This window comes from Oncorhynchus keta, chromosome 19, assembly GCF_023373465.1.
Source record: "Oncorhynchus keta strain PuntledgeMale-10-30-2019 chromosome 19, Oket_V2, whole genome shotgun sequence".
NCBI classification, from domain to species: domain Eukaryota; kingdom Metazoa; phylum Chordata; class Actinopteri; order Salmoniformes; family Salmonidae; genus Oncorhynchus; species Oncorhynchus keta.
The window spans coordinates 56,624,738-56,643,243 of record NC_068439.1 but is presented as its reverse complement, the minus strand read 5'-3'; the positions used below and the strand labels follow the sequence as shown (position 1 = coordinate 56,643,243).

At 41.0% G+C, this 18,506-nt stretch overlaps 2 protein-coding genes across 3 annotated transcripts in view; both read right to left on the bottom strand.

Moving 5' to 3' along the window:
* The window catches only part of chga (chromogranin A), a 14,632-nt gene extending 2,654 nt beyond the window's left edge, over window positions 1-11,978 (bottom strand). The window contains exons 1-7 of the mRNA XM_035793954.2: window positions 11,723-11,978; window positions 11,269-11,318; window positions 9,991-10,084; window positions 8,364-8,432; window positions 7,857-7,949; window positions 4,430-4,816; window positions 1-321 (exon numbers count right to left, since the gene is read on the bottom strand). The exon at window positions 1-321 is cut by the window's left edge and continues 146 nt beyond it. Coding sequence (XP_035649847.1) covers window positions 1-321; window positions 4,430-4,816; window positions 7,857-7,949; window positions 8,364-8,432; window positions 9,991-10,084; window positions 11,269-11,318; window positions 11,723-11,768 — 1,060 coding nt within the window. The 5' untranslated portion in view covers window positions 11,769-11,978. The remainder of the gene's footprint in view (window positions 322-4,429; window positions 4,817-7,856; window positions 7,950-8,363; window positions 8,433-9,990; window positions 10,085-11,268; window positions 11,319-11,722) is intronic.
* Window positions 11,979-14,019: 2,041 nt separating this feature from the next.
* LOC118398523 (guanylate-binding protein 1-like) overlaps window positions 14,020-18,506 on the bottom strand; it is a 38,310-nt gene continuing 33,823 nt past the window's right edge. The window contains exons 7-10 of one of the 2 annotated variants that reach the window (XM_052470843.1): window positions 15,603-15,713; window positions 15,361-15,463; window positions 14,916-15,109; window positions 14,020-14,455 (exon numbers count right to left, since the gene is read on the bottom strand). In XM_052470843.1, the coding sequence (XP_052326803.1) occupies window positions 14,237-14,455; window positions 14,916-15,109; window positions 15,361-15,463; window positions 15,603-15,713 (627 nt within the window). In that variant the 3' untranslated portion in view covers window positions 14,020-14,236. Of the gene's footprint in view, window positions 14,456-14,915; window positions 15,110-15,360; window positions 15,464-15,602; window positions 15,816-18,506 lie in introns of both variants that reach the window. The other variant, XM_035793952.2, reaches the window with a different exon arrangement.

Below are 18,506 nucleotides of genomic sequence, written 5' to 3'. Positions count from 1 at the left end.
CCACCTCCTTGGAGTGATGGGGCATTTCATGTTGACCTCCGACCTCCAGTGACTTCATTTCCTGCAACTTTTCTTCCTCTCCCGCCCTCTTCTTTGTTTGCAAACTCCGGGCTAGCTCACTCATTCTGCTCCAGTGATTGACACCGGCGACCTCGCGTTTCACCTCATCCTCCTCCTCCTCCCACTCCTTTTTTGCCTCGGCACTGTCTTGCAGAGGCAAGGCAGACCTCTTCTCCTCTACCTCCTCTTCATTTTCCTCTCCATTTTTCTTCTCCTCAGATTTCTCTTCTGGTGCATCCGTCACCTCACCAGACTCGGCCCCTGTGTAGATAAAAAGAAAAAATAGAATATACACTATATATACACAAAAGTATGTGGACACCCCTTCAAATTAGTGGATTTGGCTATTTCAGCCACATTCGTTGCTGACAGGTGTATAAAATTGAGCACACAGACATGTAATCTCCATAGACAAACATTGGCAGTAGACTGGCCTCACTAAAGAGCTCAATGACTATCAACGTGGCACTGTCATAGGATGCCACGTTTCTAACAAGTCAATTCGTCAAATTTCTGCCTTGCAAGAGCTGCCCCAGTGAATTTTATTTGATGTTATTGTGAAGTGGAAATGTCTAGGAGCAACAACGGCTCAGCCGCGAAGTGGTAGGCCACACAAGCTCACAGAACGGGACAAGCAATGTCAGCACAATAACTGTTCGTTGGGAGCTTCATGAAATGGGTTTCCATGACTGAGCAGCCGAACACAAGCCTAAGATCACCATGCGCAAAGCCAAGTGTCGACTGGAGCTCGCCACCATTGGACTCAATGAATCACGCTTCACCATCTGGCAGTCCGACGGACAAATCTGGGTTTGGCAGATGCCAGGGAGAACATTGCCTGCCCGAGTACATAGTGTCAACTATAAAGTTTGGCGGAGGAGGAAGAATGTTCTGGGGCTGTTTTTCATGGTTCAGGCCCCTTAGTTCCAGTGAAGGGAAATCTTAACGCTACAGCATAAAATGACATTCTAGACGATTCTGTGCTTTCCTGTTTCACAATGACAATGCCCCATGCACAAAGTGAGGTCCATGCAGAAATGATATGTTGATATCGGTGTGGATGAAGTTAACTGGCCTGCACAGAGCCCTGACCTCAAACCCATAGAAAACCTTTTGATGAATTGGAAAGCTGATTGCGATCCAGGCCTAAAATCCCAACATCAGTACGTGACCTCACTAATGCTCTTGTGGCTGAATGGAAGCAGGTCCTTACAGCAATGTTCCAACATCTAGTGAGAAGCCTTCCCAAAAGAGTGGAGGCTGTTATAGCAGCATGGGGGGGACCAACTCCACGTTAATGCCCATGATTTTGGAATGAGATGTTCGATGAGCAGATGTCCACATACTTTTGGCCATGTAGTGTATCTTTATTCATCCATTTGCATGGACATTTTTCATTGTTTCTTGACAGAGTATCCAACCAGACATACCACTCCCTCACTCACTCATACATACGCACAACAGACCGGGAGCAGCACAGGGTCAGCTCAAAGCATCACCCCTAGAGCAGTTTGTGCCTTGCATAAGGGCACAACGGCAGAAAGTGGCAGCTGTGATATCGGTTGCCTGCTCACTCACATCAGATTCACCTTATCAGACCTAGGATTCAAACTATTTTGTTATTAGCCTGCTATATCTATTCTTGAGCCTACCACCGCTCTCCAAAGAATTGAACATCCTCTCTTTCTCTCTCTTCTCCCTTCTCCCTTCTCTCCCTCTCTCCTCACTCTCTATAATAATAATAATAATAATATATGCCATTTAGCAGACGCTTTTATCCAAAGCGAACAGGATTCCACTCTTCTTAATGAAATCTTCTGCTGCCAGTTGGCTGAGCAGATCTCTGCCTTTTACATTTCCCTCATGCTCCAACTTTCTAAATTATGGACACGTGGTCAAGGGCGTCATACACCCAAAAATCTGAGGGGGCACAAACTACGGGAATGGTCCGTCAGGAAGTTTGAGCATTTTTGAAACACCTGAAACAGATTTTTTTCCTGCAATCTAGAGCCATAATCATTATGCTTAATTCTATGTCATGAATACATTTCAAGGGTGCGCGCTGTGTTAAGGAGCAGTGCGGCTTGGTTGGGTTGTGTATCGGAGGATGCATGACTTTCAACCTTCGTCTCTCCCGAGCCCGTACGGGAGTTGTAGCGATGAGACAAGATAGTAGCGACTAATACAATTGGATACCACGAAATTGGGGAGAAAAAGGGGTCAAATTCAAAAAAATAATAATAATAATAATACATTTCATTATATCCAAGCATACTTCTTGAGTTGTCTGTATCCAAAACAATTGGATACCACGAAAGTGGTTATTTTTTTAAAGAAAATCAATATGATTTTCTGCATCTCTGCCTCAATCCAGGTAAAAGATTGAAAGGAATGTGAATCTTATTCAGTACATTAGTAATTGCTTGCTTTTCTAAAATCTACCAAGCTAGCTACTCTAACTTGATTGCCTGAAATGGTTTATTGGTAGCTAGTTATGGGTTTGGGAGATGAGGAACCTATCTGGGCTATCTAAAGCAAACTTCATAAAGTGGCTAAGTGTCTAGCAGTATTACAGACAAACAACAACAAAAATGTTTAAAAATATATATATATATATTTAGTTTTTTAAACATGACACATCTGAAGGGGTCTGTGCTTTCTGGGATCCTTGGGGGACGTCCCTACCTCCTATTAAAATGCTTAAGGGTTATGGTTAGGGTAGGGGTTAGGGGGCACGTGCCCCTGTGTCCCCTATGGGCATGACACCTCTGCATTTGGTTACAGCCCTTAGGGAGCCTCCTTCCCTGCATACAACCTATGGAGGTAAAGAGATCATATTGTACCGTCCCTTGGAGTGACCTTTGTCCAAATGTTCCCTTATGCTCAGTTGAATAGTCACTGGGACGTGCTGGTCATGCTAGAACCTTGTCTGAGCCTCAACCTTAGAAATAGCCAGTTGGCGGTTGAAGGACTGGGAATATCTCTCTGTCCTAAAAATCTAGAAATAAAGTATACAAAAACAACATATGGCCTAGTTCACATGCTTGCTCATCGCTTATGATTACATTTATTTCTTTCCCCGACCTAAATCTAGCTTTTAGATTTGAATTCCAGGGGCGTGCAGTCAATCAATAGCCATGGGATGTATTCCAAATGGCACCCATTCCCTATATAGTGCACTACTTTTGACCAGAGCCCTATAGATCCTGGTCAAAAGTAGTGCACTATATAGGGAATAGGGAACATGGTGTCATTTGGGAGGCAACCCTGCTGTCCAAGTGCTCTGTCTTGTTGGTAATGTTCCAGTATCCATTATCTAATCAAACCGGGCCGCTGTGCGGGCAGCACTCAAACTCATCAGATAGATGGAGCCGCTCCTATCCATCATCTGCTCCCGCAGTGCATGGCCACAGTCTCACCACCAGTCTACACCTCTTTTTCTCTTCCCTCCCTCCCTGCATTCTTTCTCTCACTGCAGTGCGTCTCTCTTTCTATTCTCTTACATTTGATTTCTCGCTGTGTTTGTGTGTGTGTCTCTCGTACACACACACACACACACACACACACACACACACACACACACACACACACACACACACACACACACACACACACACACACACACACACACACACACACACACACACACACACACACACACACACACACACACACACTAACAATGCCTCCCTCCTGATCCTGCTCTCTCTGCCTGACTAACCTCAGTACCCCAGAGAACAGTGTTTATCTAATGGATTGATTTGGCACTTAGCGAGAGCGGTCCACTATTTAATCTTTATGACACCTCATCATCATAGTTAATCCTCCTCCGGGTGTAGTGTACTAGTGAAGTGTAGTCGAGAGGGAAGCTAACTGCAGCCACTTTCATGCTCACTTCAAAGCTTGCAAGTGCACGTACAAGATTATGGTACCTGCTCGCAGCCTGCATAGCTACCAGATACCAATGAAGGTAGCTAGTGAGAAGCGGGTAGACTAGAGATGTCTGGGTTTTTACAAGTGTCTTTGCCCCCCTCTTCTTTTCTTGGGTTCAACTGTGAACAATAGCCATGTAGAACATTCAATATATATGTCTAATTGGCCAATCACATGGTTCATTACAGCGCGAGTACTCAATTCGCGTCGGGCTGAAGTTTCCTCTAGGTACAGATCAACTCACAGCACCCAAACCGCCAATCTTAACATTTACCTACAGTGGGTTAACATGCAAAACTGACCCAAGATCAGCTTTTAGGGTCAACTTTACCCTACTCCACTGTGGTGTAGTCAAGAGATGTCCATTTACTTCGACATGTGAAGGCCTGAAGACCAGTGTCTGTAATGTCAATGTACTCTGGGCAGAAGTTCTTACCTTTCTTATCCAGAGTCACGTTTCCTCCCTCCGTTTTAGCCTCCTCGCTGTCTTCTCTTGAGCTTGCACGCTTCTCCTCATCCTCCTCCTTTTCCTTCTCATCCCCTTCTTCTTTTTCTTTCTTTTCAATCACATCCTTTCCCTCCTCTTTCCCCTCCTTGTTCATGGCATCTGAGATACGGTTGTCAGGGGTCTCGTCCATTTCTCGCTTCTTCTCTTCGCCTTTTCTGATGATCTCGTTCCTCTCGCGGGATGACTCTCCGTCCCTCTCCACACTGTTCTCCGCCTCTCCTTCACCCTCCCCTTCTCCGTCTCCTCCGGTCCCCCTCTTCTGGGACAGGATAGACCTCTCGCCGGGTCCCCCCAGAGCGGCCAACATCGATCGATCTAGGAAGGAGATGAAACATAGAGAGATACCATTTCTCATCAATGGGGGGTTAAATGATTTTGTCAAGGCAGCAAAAAGACATTCAATGAAGTTGTAAATCAAATCAACGTTTATTGGTTGAAAACACAGTTTAGCAGATGTTATAACGGGTGCAGTGAAATGCTTTAGTTGCCAGCTCCTTAAAATTGCAGTAGAATGTCAAACATTAGTAATAGTAAAAATAACTCAAGAAAAAAAAAAATATCAGAAAGATCCAAACTACAATCCAAATAACAGTATAATTATTTTTCTAGCCACTGTGCTTCTACATCTGCATTGCTTGCTCTTTGGGGTTTTAGGCTGGGTTTCTGTATAAGCACTTTGTAACATCTACTGATGTAAAAACGATTTGAATGATTGATCGCTACTTTTGAAGCACATGCTGTGTTCTAGAAACTAATATTTAACCCTGTAAAGACATTTGTTTATTATAAAAAGCTCAAATGTTGATACAAAAACCTTTGTCCTTTGTGGCCTTTGTGTTATATTATACTGTGTGCTACAACGCGCCTCGTATTGAATCCCGGCCCTAGTGTTAAGAGTGTGAATAGCCACTGTCAAGGATAAGGAATTAAAAGCAGAGCACAGGGACCTCCCTGCCTGCCTTTCAAGTATGAAACTGTGAGCAATGATCCATTGCACTGCCCAAACATCCATCCAACAGATGGACTACATTTAAATGGAAAATAGATTGACTACGCTTCCCAGCAGAAAGTGCAGTTAGCAAGGCGCCACAAGGGTGTGAAGTGAACCGTTCTGAACGTTGCATATAGACATTTTATGAATAGAGCGGACACAATTCCCTATTCTACCTAACCGTCAATCACATCTGTTCTATACACTATATTTCGATCTGAATAGTCATGATTAATCTCAAATGTGAAAAGGAGAGGAAGGTGGCCACATCCTCTGATGTCACAGAATGTGCAGATATGTTCTCTTTCATAGTTTAGATATGACATATTTAGAAATATGTCATAGCAGCAACAAAGACGCAAAGGTCGAGGGTCACGTGTGGCAAATGGCTTCAGACACAGCCCTGTGTCCCAAATGGAACCCTATTTCATATGTAGTACGAAATAGGGTGCTTTTCATATCTAGTATGAAATATGCATTTTTGACTATGGGATAGGGTGCCATTTGGCACTCACCTTTGCCTTTCCATCCCGACGTACGATCAGACAGTATACACAAGTGGCCGGCTTTAAAGCAGCGGCCAATCAAAATGTAAATGTGCACTTTGACTGATGGCCAAGAGGCGAATCCCCTGTGTACTTACTTATCCTGACATCAGCAGAACTAAAACTGACGGTAAATATACTATGGGAGCTGCCGAAATTAAATTGGAAATGCAAATTGAATAATGAGTAAACCTTGTCACTTACCTTAATGCAACCTATGGCAACGAGCCATAAATAAGTCCTAGTGCTGTCATGACATGGTGCATCAAAGCCCGTTTTCATAAAGTGTCTCAGAGTTGGAGTACTGATCTAGGATCAGTTTTCCCTTTTAGATCATAATGATTAAGATTGTATGGACATGGGGGACCTGATCCTAGTTCAGAGCTTTGTAAATATGGGTTCAGATCATTTCAAGTCACATAAGCTTACTTACCATGTGGTGCACAAGGCCTACAGAATCAAACAGAACACAGTATATTGTATCTCTATGATAAGACCTCCACAAGGATGTGCTAGAATACCAAATTAGGCAGAATCAAATAACTTTCTTTTCTCACGTGAAGAAAAACAAAACAAAAATCAGCATGATGATGAATCATATCCTCACTTTTGCATTGACAGGTAATCTCTCGTAGACAGATGTAGTAGTTCTGGGTTGCCGAGCTTAATTGTTAGGCAGTGTTCGTGCTTAAATATGCCGGTAGAATAACAGACCTCTCATGGCCATGTTAGATGTACCATCTGGAAAATTTGATGGATGAAATCTTATCACAAACATGTTACCTAGTAACTGCTAAAGTTAAACAATTTGACTAAAGTTAGCCAATGTTTGTGAACCTTGTCTTGCTGAACAATCATTTTGAATTCTATGGGGTTTAGAGAAGAGAGAGAGAGAGAGAGAGACAGAGACTCCCTGTCCCAATTCTGTCTATCAGAACCTTTGGAGCCTGTGTGTGTACCAGCAGCTCTCTTCTCCCAGATGCCATCCACTCCACACAGCACTGTGGTCAGACCTGCTTAGCTGACACAATGTCCCAGAACATTGCATAGCAAATAAAGGGATTTATTGATTTCATAGTGTGCCTTTTGGCTTGTCCAGAATTGAACTGCATCTTTGTCTATAAACAGGGTCTGTATGTCACACACACACACACACACACACACACACACACACACACACACACACACACACACACACACACACACACACACACACACACACACACACACACACACACACACACACACACACACACACACACACACACACACACACACACACACACACACACACACACGGCTGGCCCTGAGCATAAGGGACATAAGAGACTGCTAGGAGATGGCCATGGGGCCCCTGATCCCCAATTTTTGTTTTAGGAACTCAGTCTCAACTTACTGTTGAGAGTTAGAATAGTAGAATGCACAAGGTGCAATTTGTGCATCAGCAGTTTCTCTCTTATGTCAGTCACTGACAGTCACTCAATTATCCCTCGTCAGCTAACATTCTTTTTTTTGCTAAATTAGCTATCTAAACTTATAGTAATCATGGTGGAATTACCGACTGGGCATGCAGGGCACGTGTCGAGGGGACCTGACCTCGAGGGGGCCCACATTGATTTTGTTAGTCACTCGCACTCATATCATATTAAGTCATGAAATTTGCTTCAAAACTGCTAAAAAAAACTCTCCACCCTATGGCAAAATCTGTAGAATTGCAGGAAATGAACCCTAAACCTTATTTGGATTTGGATTTTCAGTCATCATGAGGCAATGCTGTCATATGGCAATTTTACTGAGAATGTGTGCTAGTGGGACTCACCTGCAGGCTCATCTATACCCTGAGGACCCTGTGGTTTCTTAGTCACATGATCTGCCGTGATGTCAACATGCTGCTGAGCTCTCTCATTGGCTCCTGTCATTTGGAGGGGAGATGAGTGGAGTTGTGACTGCAAATATTTAGACTAATTTATTTTGACATATACTTACAATTCATCCCCTAAAATACACTTATGATTGCTTATTGTAAAGTGTCTTTGGGTTTTAGAAATAGCTATATTATGATTATTATTGTGGCTGTTTCCATGATTGACAAACTAAAGTCAAAACAATCAAGAGAATTATATTTCAAACACTAAAAACGATTTACTTCATGCTGAAAACCATTTATGTGAAAGGGAACAAGAAACCCAATCAAATCTAAGATGAACACAACAAAGTGAAATTCTGATTACGTCACAACAGTTGTGTGACATCACACAAAGATGTCACTTCCTGAACGGGTTGCCTTGTATCACCCGCCACAGTGAAAAGTCAGTCAATACCTCACCTTCAACGGCAATGTCCTGCAGCTCCTTGAGGAAGTTGCGGTGGCGGAGGATTGACACAAGCCTTTCATCTGCAACGGAAACCATTTTTTAAAAACCTTTTATTTATCCTAAAAATCTCAATGAGGACAGAAAACCTATTTTACTAGAGAGACCTGACCATTCAGCAACGCATAAATACTTTAATTGGCCAAGCAAGCCAGCAATGTCCCTGGGCAAATGTACAGGTATATTTCTCCCCTTTGGTTGTTCGTGACAACTCAGCACATTTGCTCCCGTCTCTAAAAATTAATTACCCTGAAATGTACTGCCTCCAAAGCAGAATTCCAAATGAATCATTTTGGCCCAAAGAGTGGTTTCCAGTGAAGCATCACAGAGCTTTTTCCTTTTCTGCTGACCCAGAAAGAGTGTACAGAATGAGGCAGGCATTCAAGAGAACTACTGCTTACTCTGTCTTTCTTCAGGGTCACTCTTTCGTTGGTTCTTTGTTTCTCTCCCTGCGTCTCGCTCTTGGTCTTCCCCTTCCTCCCTGTCTAAAATACATCTCTTTATGGTAAACACATTTCTCTTGCTGTTTCTCTTCTCAGTCTAATCTTACTACTAAGTAATCCTTTCTCCCTTGTATTTCCCTCCCTGCCCGTCTATACTGTATGTCTCCCTCGTTGTTCGCTTTTTTTAGTGCCCCTTATTTTTATTTTCCCTCTCCTCTGTACATATTACCTCAATTACCTCGACTAACCGGTGCCCCCACACATTGACTCTGTACCGGTACCCCCTGTATATAGCCCCACTATTGTTATTTTACTGCTGCTCTTTATTTATTTCTTACTTTTATTTCATACTTTGTTTTTAGGTATTTTCTTATAACTGCATTGTTGGTTAAGGACTTGTTAGTAAGCATTTCACTGTAAGGTCTACCTGTTGTATTCGGAGTATGTGAAAAATAAAATTTGATTTAATTTGCCTCACTCACTCACACGTATATATATATATATATATATATATATATATATATATATATATATATATATATATATATATATATATATATATATATATATATATATATATATATCCTCTCAGTCTATTTTTCCTATTGAGGGGTTTCATTTCCCAACCGCAGCCCCATCCTGGTAACAATAGCCAGTAATGAGTAATGCCCTGAAAGATTTTTCTCAACAAGGACAGCGTCAAGGTAACAATGACTGTAATTGAATAGCCCCGGCCCTGACTGCTCTGCCGAGTGCACTTATGGAGAGCTCAGAACTATGTCGCAAATGGCACTCTATTCCTTATATCGTGCCTTACTTTTGACCAAAGCCCTATGTGCCCTGGTCAAAAGTAGTGCAATGCATAGTGCAATATGTAGGGATTTAGGTGCCATTTCGGACTTTCCTGAGTCATGTGCATCCATGGTGAAAATGAAAATGTTAGCAAATATTAACTTGCATTAGGTCACAATTGGTGACAGTGACTCCTTTGCGATAACAGAAAAGGTATGATCTAAGGTGATTTTTGCATTTTTCTCTGTTAATGGAGTTGTGGTGATTAAGTTAGGGAGTTTGAGCTGATCCTAGATCTGTACCTAAAAGTGTATATCTGGAGCAGAGGTCCCTGGGAGTGGTTTACCTGTCCTTAGTATGTTCAGGCACTCCTGACTGACAGCCAAACGGTGTGGCCTCGAGAGCACATCAGCGAGAACCTCCACGATGCATTTCATCACCTGAGGGGGGCAGAGCGGACACACGGTCAACGGATAAACATGGCATCAGTGTTTTCCCCTTCCCCGTATAGGCGGACCAGCACCATCCGCCTACCAAAATGATCTTCTATTTAATGGATTCTATTAACAATGTTGGCTTTGAACCTTGTCGCACCACCTGTAAAATAAACTAGGGGAAAGACTGGATGCCACAGCAGCAATGGGGAGACAACCAGACCTCCCGTCATGGTGTTAGCCTCCAGACGTCAACTGTGCTCATTAAAGTATTGCCAGGGAGAGAAGGCTGCAGTCTGGTAGACCGAAGACTGTCTCAGGTCTATAGCTGGACTTTGCAGTGTGCTGTAGCTTCAGAGTAGTCCCAAATATTACAGTTGCAAAGTAAACAAAATAAAGAGACATGGATTATGCATTATTCTGTTTCAATTGCTCACTGTCGTGGGAATAGCAGTGTTGTTGTGTTATTGTACATTTACACTACATCAATAACATATGTAAGTACAATATGTAAATGATATGTAAATAGATTATCGTACATGAAGACAGTACCCTGATATTCTTGTGCGTAGAACATTATCATTGTGTTGCATGAGAGACTGTAGCTTCACAGATTTTTGTGTTTGGTGATTCGTGAAAAAGGATATCTGTACAAATCCCATTCAAGGTATGGAACTGATTTTCACATTTTTCATACATCATGTTCGAATCATCTATAAGTGGCTTTGTTGAGCTTCACAATATATATATTTCTTATACTTTTGTATTATTTGGACATGGTGCACGAAGAATGAAAGTTTAAAGTTAGCCAAATTCTGGTAGTTTACTGGTAAACTTTGAAAGTTATGAGAAATATACCCTCCCTTTGCAACCCTAGTCCTGAAACGTATCAAGCAAAGTGTTTTTGATACAAACTGGGCTGGACTGAGACCAGAAATCGGCTCTGCCATTTCTAACCCACCGGACCATTTTATTCCTTGAGGCCCCATTACTAGGAAGATAATGATAATTTTGAGCAGAATAAAAAGGTTAGACAGGCCCACTGGGGGAAAAAAATGACCAGCCCATCTGGCATTTGCCCCCAAAAATGCCAGATGGCTGCCAGTCTGGCCCTGATTATAAACACCATACATAAAATGTAACATAAAGCTGACAATATCATTAAGCTATTCGTTGAAAATGATTCTTACCTCGACATCCTCTTTCTCATGGTAAGTTGGAGTCACGGGCAATGAGAGAACTACGTGGGGAAAGAAAAATATGATTAACGAAAACGTCATGTCTCGCATAGTTATTAGGTTTAGCTCTACCAATCAATTGGTACATTGTCGTCTGTAGTTTAGGATACGTTATTCCTAAACATGTTCAGCTAAATATATGGTCAATTATATAGCCTACAGTTGGGACGAGGGCAAACATATTTCCCGTGAAAAATAGCGACTTCTTATTAACTGAGAATGCACTTCTGTCGCCAAGCGTATAGGCCTATATGGACAGATCGCCGGGAGCGCTTGCCGCTGTCCTTGGTGCTAGACCAAATGACAAGACATTCCCGCAGCTACACAACCCCTCGAACTTTAGTGGAATCACCGCTATAACTTGAATAAATATTAGTCAATCCCAACGTAATACAATTTCTCTTACCGCGATTAACCAATATTGTCAAAATGAAGTATCCGCTCGCGATCATCTTTGCAATAAAACGGGCAGGAATAGCAAACGTCAAAAGCTTAGAATGTTAGTTCCCCTTCGATTGTGTGTGGAAAGAGTCGATAAATGATGGGCTCATTCTATGTGCAACTTGACCGCATTGGTTATTTCTGGCGAGCTGCGTTTTTCAGTATCAGTGGTCTATCTCGCTCAAACCTTAATGTACCACGAACAACTTGCTGCAACTGCACCTGCGTTTTTATATAGAGCTTGCTGAGGAGGAAATGACATCACAGCTAGGAAAATAACTTGTTTAGCCTACACCTTTCAACCAACACACCTTTGTTGATATTTAAGGCGAAATGAGGTGGGGAGCAGTTCAAGACTGGGTGCTATCGGGGGTTCCGGAATATTTTTGGTGTGTGAAAGCAGCTGTTAATTGGTTAATTCTGATTACTCCTAAAGTTTAGGCATTTGACCAGGGTGGAAGTAAAATTAAATAAAATCACAAGTCAGGTGTATTCAGAATGCTTTGGACGTTGAATGGAAGCTTGTGCAACAGGGAGTTGCAATTGAATGCAAGCTCCACACCAAAACATGTCATTACTAAAAATTGTATAGCCTGTCTATTTACAGTATGGGTAACAGGGTTAACATGTTATGCTCGACCTGGTCAGTTTTCCACTACAAAGCACCAGAAAATGGCCCAAAAGAGTAGAACCAGTCACCTGTTTTTACACCATGATTTGACTATTAGATGTTAAATATTTCTTTAGTAAAAAAAATATTTTAAAAGGAATAGCTTCATCACATTAAAACAATAGTTCAGTTCAAGTAACAGGGTTAACCTTAAAGGGATAGTTCGGGATTTTGGAAACGGAAGCCCTTTATCTACTTCCCCAGAGTCACATGAACAGGCCTAATCCTTCTTAATGAGAAAGTTTTTTTTTTTTTAACAGCATTCAAATGTTCAAACATGCAGGAAGATCAGGAGCATGTAGCCTTTCAAAACCCATGTTGATATTGATCATTTATTTATACTTTTTTAAAAGTAATGAGCTTTTTGTCCCCCCAAAAATGTTCCATCCACTGGTATTTCTTCAACATATTAAACTTCCCATTGTTACACCTGAGACATGCTACAAAGCAAGTGTGTCATTAGAAACCTTACAATGTGCTCTGAAATATGACTAGCCTAGTTATTATTGATTTATGATTACTGAAAAACATCAATATAATTTCAAAACCTTTGAAATTAATTGGAATGCCGACCGCAAGCCAGGCCTAATCGCCCAACATCAGTGTCCGACCTCACTAATGCTCTTGTGGCTGACTGGAAGCAAGTCCCCGCAGCAATGTTCCAACATCTAGTGGAAAGCCTTCCCAGAATAGTAGAGGATGTTATAGCAGCAAATTGGGGACCAACTCCATAGTAATGCCCATGATTTTGGAATGAGATGTTTTGCTAGCATGCGTCCACATACTTTTGATCATGTAGTGTATGTGATTATGTACTATCTGACCATAACCTCTTATTTACTGCACAATCCAAACAAATGTATTCAACAAAGCCAGTCTGTATAATGTGACTTACCGAGAAAAGCATACTATGGAGACTCATGAAGCTCAATTATGAAAATAAACAGTCATTATTAATGTATGTCGTTATCACACACTATTTAGTTCAGTTCTTTGCACCCCATCATTGTGAGGTATTGTTTGTTTTGTGACACACTTCTATTCGGAGCTGTTTTTCCCCGCAATTTAATTCTCCCGTGTATGATAGTTTTGGCCTGCCTCACTAATGAAGCCTTTTGCCTATTCCCTGCCTGTACCTTAGCCTTCGGATTTCCTGTTATCAACCTAATGCCTGATCTCCCGGACGACGTTACTAGCCTCTTCCCTGCCTGTACTGTTGCCTTGTTGCACCCCCTGTGTATGACCTTCTGCCTGCCCCTGGACCCAGCTACCTGCCTCCTCCTGTGGTCCTTTACAAATAAACACCTGCTTCGCCCTGCGCTTGAAACCAGCTCTCTGTCTCCCATCGTGTTCATTACAGTTTCACATAATGAAAAATGATCCTGTTCATTTGTCCATGCTAATCAAGACAGGATCAGTGAAAATAAATTGTTTATTGTGTAGAAAGTGTTTGTTGTGAGCACAAATAAAGCCCTTACTAACACTGAGCCTATTACAAACATCCCAATGCACATACTATTCTATTATGTCTGGTGCAAATTAATGAAATTAAAGGTACTGATCAATTATTTCAATAAAGGAACACTCCTTAATTTGCCTTTAAAAAATACTCTTTATTGTTTTTATGCCTTTTAAACAAACATTAAACTAAATGAACACACTTTCTGAAGGCAGTGGTTAATGTAAAGTAATCAGTCTAATGATTGATAGGTAAAACATTTTAGAATTTATCCACACCTTTCTCGAAAGTGGACATGGTGGTGAAACACTATATTTTGGTAGTATACTATCATCCCCCCTAAAGGACCTTCAGTTCATTAAACGTGACCCAACTTTCAAACCAACTCCAATTAATTTGCCCCATCCTAGAATCATTAGAGCAGCGGTTCCAATGTTATCCAGAGCTAGCTTCCACATTGAGGGCTTAGCTTTTTCCTGTTCCTCCTGCTCCTTCCTGAGGTCCTCTATCTGTGCCTCCATTTCTTGTGCTTTCCAATGAAACCCTTCCTTGAGGAGGTCTTCCTTCTCCTGAAATGACCAACATTGCTTAAATCACTAAAAGCATTTTACCTCTCTATTGAGCTGTATTCTTGTCCTCTGAATTAGTACGACCAACTACCAATGAAGAATGTCACTTGCAAATCAAGAAAACACTTTGCTACTGTAGTTTGCAATAGATGTATATTCATTCTGTATAACTTTAAAATGTGGTAAGCACAAATCAAGTCTATCAAAAGTACCAAGCAGTTACTACAACACAAAATACTGTATCATAGTTATTAGGCTGTGCGGCTAACAAAATCTTACAAAACTTTGCGAAATAGAAAACAAATTCAAAGTGCAAAAGGTGACTAAAATGCAGACAAACTGTAAACAAAACTGTCAAATAAAGACTGTTTTGGAAAATCATGTTAGGTATTTTGAAGGGACTATCCCTTAACCCCAAATCAATATACTGCCTGCTGGTCTCCATTATTACAGTTCCTACCTTGAGTTTGGCCTCCAGAACTCTATTGTACTCTACTTTAGCATTTTCCTTGTCAGCCTCCATCTTCTCCAACAGCTGTTTCTTATGCTCTTCGTGTGTTCTCTTCTGATCGTCCATCAACATTTCCTGGACTCTGATCTGCTCTTCCATGGTTCGTTTCTCTTGCTCAGACGCCTCCCTTTTCGCTTTCTCCTCTAAAGAGAGAGAGAGAGAGCAAAACCAAGAAACTGTATTTCATGTATATATTTATGTCATTTTGGGCAACACAATAGGTTACATTTTCCTCGTCTGTCATGGTAAATGATTTTAGGAAAACCATAGTACAGTTGCAAAGATTACTGTTTGCCACTCACTGGATAATGAATGGATGGATAATAGGATTATTAATAGGATGGATAATGGATAATTGGATAATTGGATGGATAATTCCAACAAAGGTCCTCACCTTCGGCCTTCAATTCAGCTTCAGTTAGAGACTGGTCTGCTGACAGGATGGCCTGACCAGTGCTTTCCTTGTCATTCAGGTACTCCTTCAGTACCTCTTCAGCCTAGAACCACACACATGTATGTACGCACACACACATGATAAGAGACGATAAGAACAGAACCTCAACCTCCAATACACACGGCACCAGTCTTCCATTTTGACCAATCAGTGAGGTTGTGTTAGATTCAAGTCCAACATACCTTCACTCCTTTGCCTCCTGTTGATCTGTATTCGCTGGTCATCATTTTGAGATCATCGCAGTAGTGTTTGTATCCTCCAGGGGTCATGTAGGAACCATTCCTAAGTTGGACCTTTAGGGGAGCAAATATGTGTTCGATGATGTGCGTGCATGCCCTCTGGGATTCCTGCAAGTTTTTCTCACAGATTGTCGAATATACTTCTTGAAGCGCTTTCTAAGAGAAACATGGACGGGTTGGTTAGAGAAAAGAGGTTAGGTCCAAACATGTATTTGAACTCCACTGTGATGTTTATGACATACTTTTGTCTAACAGAATTAAAATAATTTAATGTTTTGTGTAAATTTGAACAAATGTTATTGTCGGTGTAGCGAAATGCTTGTGTTCCTAGCTCCAACAGTGCAGTAGTATCTAACAATACACAACAATATACACAAATCTTAAAGTAAAATAATGGAATTAAGAAATATAAGGACGAGCAATGTTGGAGTGGCATTGACTAAAATACAGTAGAATAGAATACAGTATATACATATGAGATGAGTAAAGCAGTATGTAAACATTATTAAAGTGACTAGTGTTCCATTATTAAAGTGGCCAGTGATTCCATGTCTATGTATATAGGGCAGTAGCCTCTAAGGTGAAGGGTTGAGTAACTGGGTGGTAGCTGGCTAGTGATTTGTGGTTTAATGTCAGAAAGCACCAAAACTCTTCTCAAATTAGGTATGTTGTTTGACCACTTGAGGGGGGTGGGGTCATGGGTCAAATGTCTTTAAAGGGATGGTTCACCCCAATTACAAAAACATATTGGTTTCCTTGTCTTGTCAGCAGTCTATGGACAAGATAAGACGACAATCCGCACTTTGTCTTTGTTCACCTTGGCTTTGTTTCCAAATGCTAACTTTTTAGCATTTTTGTCCAAAAAAAACAATGCAAATTGATATCTCCGATATTAGCATTTTAGCATAGTTTCATGCTCAAATAATCTTAATGTAACTTTTTTGTGCTAATACATTTTGGAAACTTGGGTATATTTGTGTGATGTGAACTATCCCTTTAATTTATACATTTTTGCACAAGTATTGATTGATTCATTAATTGGTTTGAGATCCAAAACAATGATTTATGACCGTCCATTAAGAGTGGAGCAGATATAAAATCAAATTTACATATATGTTAAACGCAAATGTGTTGCTTGAGGGGAGAAATTTTGCAAAGAGCAAACTGTTTTCAAAGTTCCGTTAATTGTTTTGAGAGCATGGAACTTTTTTTCCCAAGACGCACCAAAATAAAAACTTTCATCCTCCTAAATGCAACCCATGTAATCATGGGTTGCACCTCCATCACTCGGTCGCATCATACCATTGTTATGAACATTCTAAAGACGCCGTAGCCACAGTGACCCCCGAAAGTCGAGGAGTGCTCAGTCATTCTTAAAGGCTTATGATTGTTTAGTCTAAATTACACTATAGTTGCTTGGAAATACATTGACATTGCTAATGTATGCAATAATTAGTAAGAAACAACTTTGTCATCATTATGATGTCATCAAATTTACTTTAGACAGATGGCAATGTTACCATTAGCTAGCAAAGTTTGTCAAAAATACCTAGCAATGTTAACGTTAGCTCGCTAAAACCTGTTGCTCTCCCCTCACTTAGCTAGCTAGCTAACATTAGCTAGCTAGCTAACATTAACATTATGACATCTAAAGTAAATCTGATGACATCACAATGATGACAAAAGGTTTTCCTACTAATTATTAGCTTCCTATTGAAATGTCATCGCATTTCCAAGCCACTATAATGCAAGTCGGAGAAAATCTTCATCAGCTCCAATTGAGAATGAATTGAGTAGACTGTTCAGTCCTCCAGAGTAGTGTACTACGATGCAAGATAAAAGAGTTAGCTATTTAACTTCGGTCAACTCTGAGTTAAACTCGGGATAGCCGGTGACACGAAGGTGGCTCAACTTTGAGCCACCTACGAATCCTTCAGATCTAACCTGCTCTGGGTCAAGGTAAGTCAGGACTAATTCATAGAGACAGATATAGAGGACTCTAATGCCCAAAAGGTTTTATATGGGCATCCTCCATTGAAGACTTTCAAAATGTTGAAGTGGTCAGCTGGATGGTTCTTCCTTTAGGTTAAGGAAGGATCACATGATTCCATCTGTTTCATCAGGAGGGCTTGACCAATTAATTATACTCGTCAGCAAACAGTCCATAACTGCAGGTGTCAGTAAATCGCAAACCTTGGCTTTATACCTGTTCAAACAACATACTCTAGGTGGCAGCACGCACCCTTTCAGTTTGTTTGCCAACTCATTGAAGTAGAAGAAGACAATTGGCTATTTCAAAATGTATATGCCCTCAATGGCGCTGCCCATGCTCTCACAGATGCCAAAATGGGACAGATACAATAATGCAATTTCTATCTAAGTCCATGGGCTATCTCCATTTATCCTGAATGAAGTGTATGTTGCAAGTTGAAGAGCAATGAAATCATATTCCCTCCCTCTCAAAAAGATTGTGTCATCATTCTCTTCAGTTGAGGAAGACGACTGATTAAATATTGTATTAATCAATGGTTTTGTATGTTTAAAAATAATATTATTAAAATGCCTATCACATTACACATTCAATTTTTGTAATAACAGGAAACATTTGCAACTTCACGCAGAAGAGATTTTGGTCTAAATGTAAATGTGGCACTGACTCGCCCATGGATTGATGTTGCCACTTGTGACATGAACGCGCACTAACAAGCCTGGCTTGAACAGGCTCGGGTAACGAGGCTGGTGCACAATCAATATCCACCTTCATAACATGGATGAAGCTTGAGCTGGAATGTGAAGCTCACTGAAGCTAGCTAACTTTTAAAAAGTCTGAGTACATCAAGATAGATT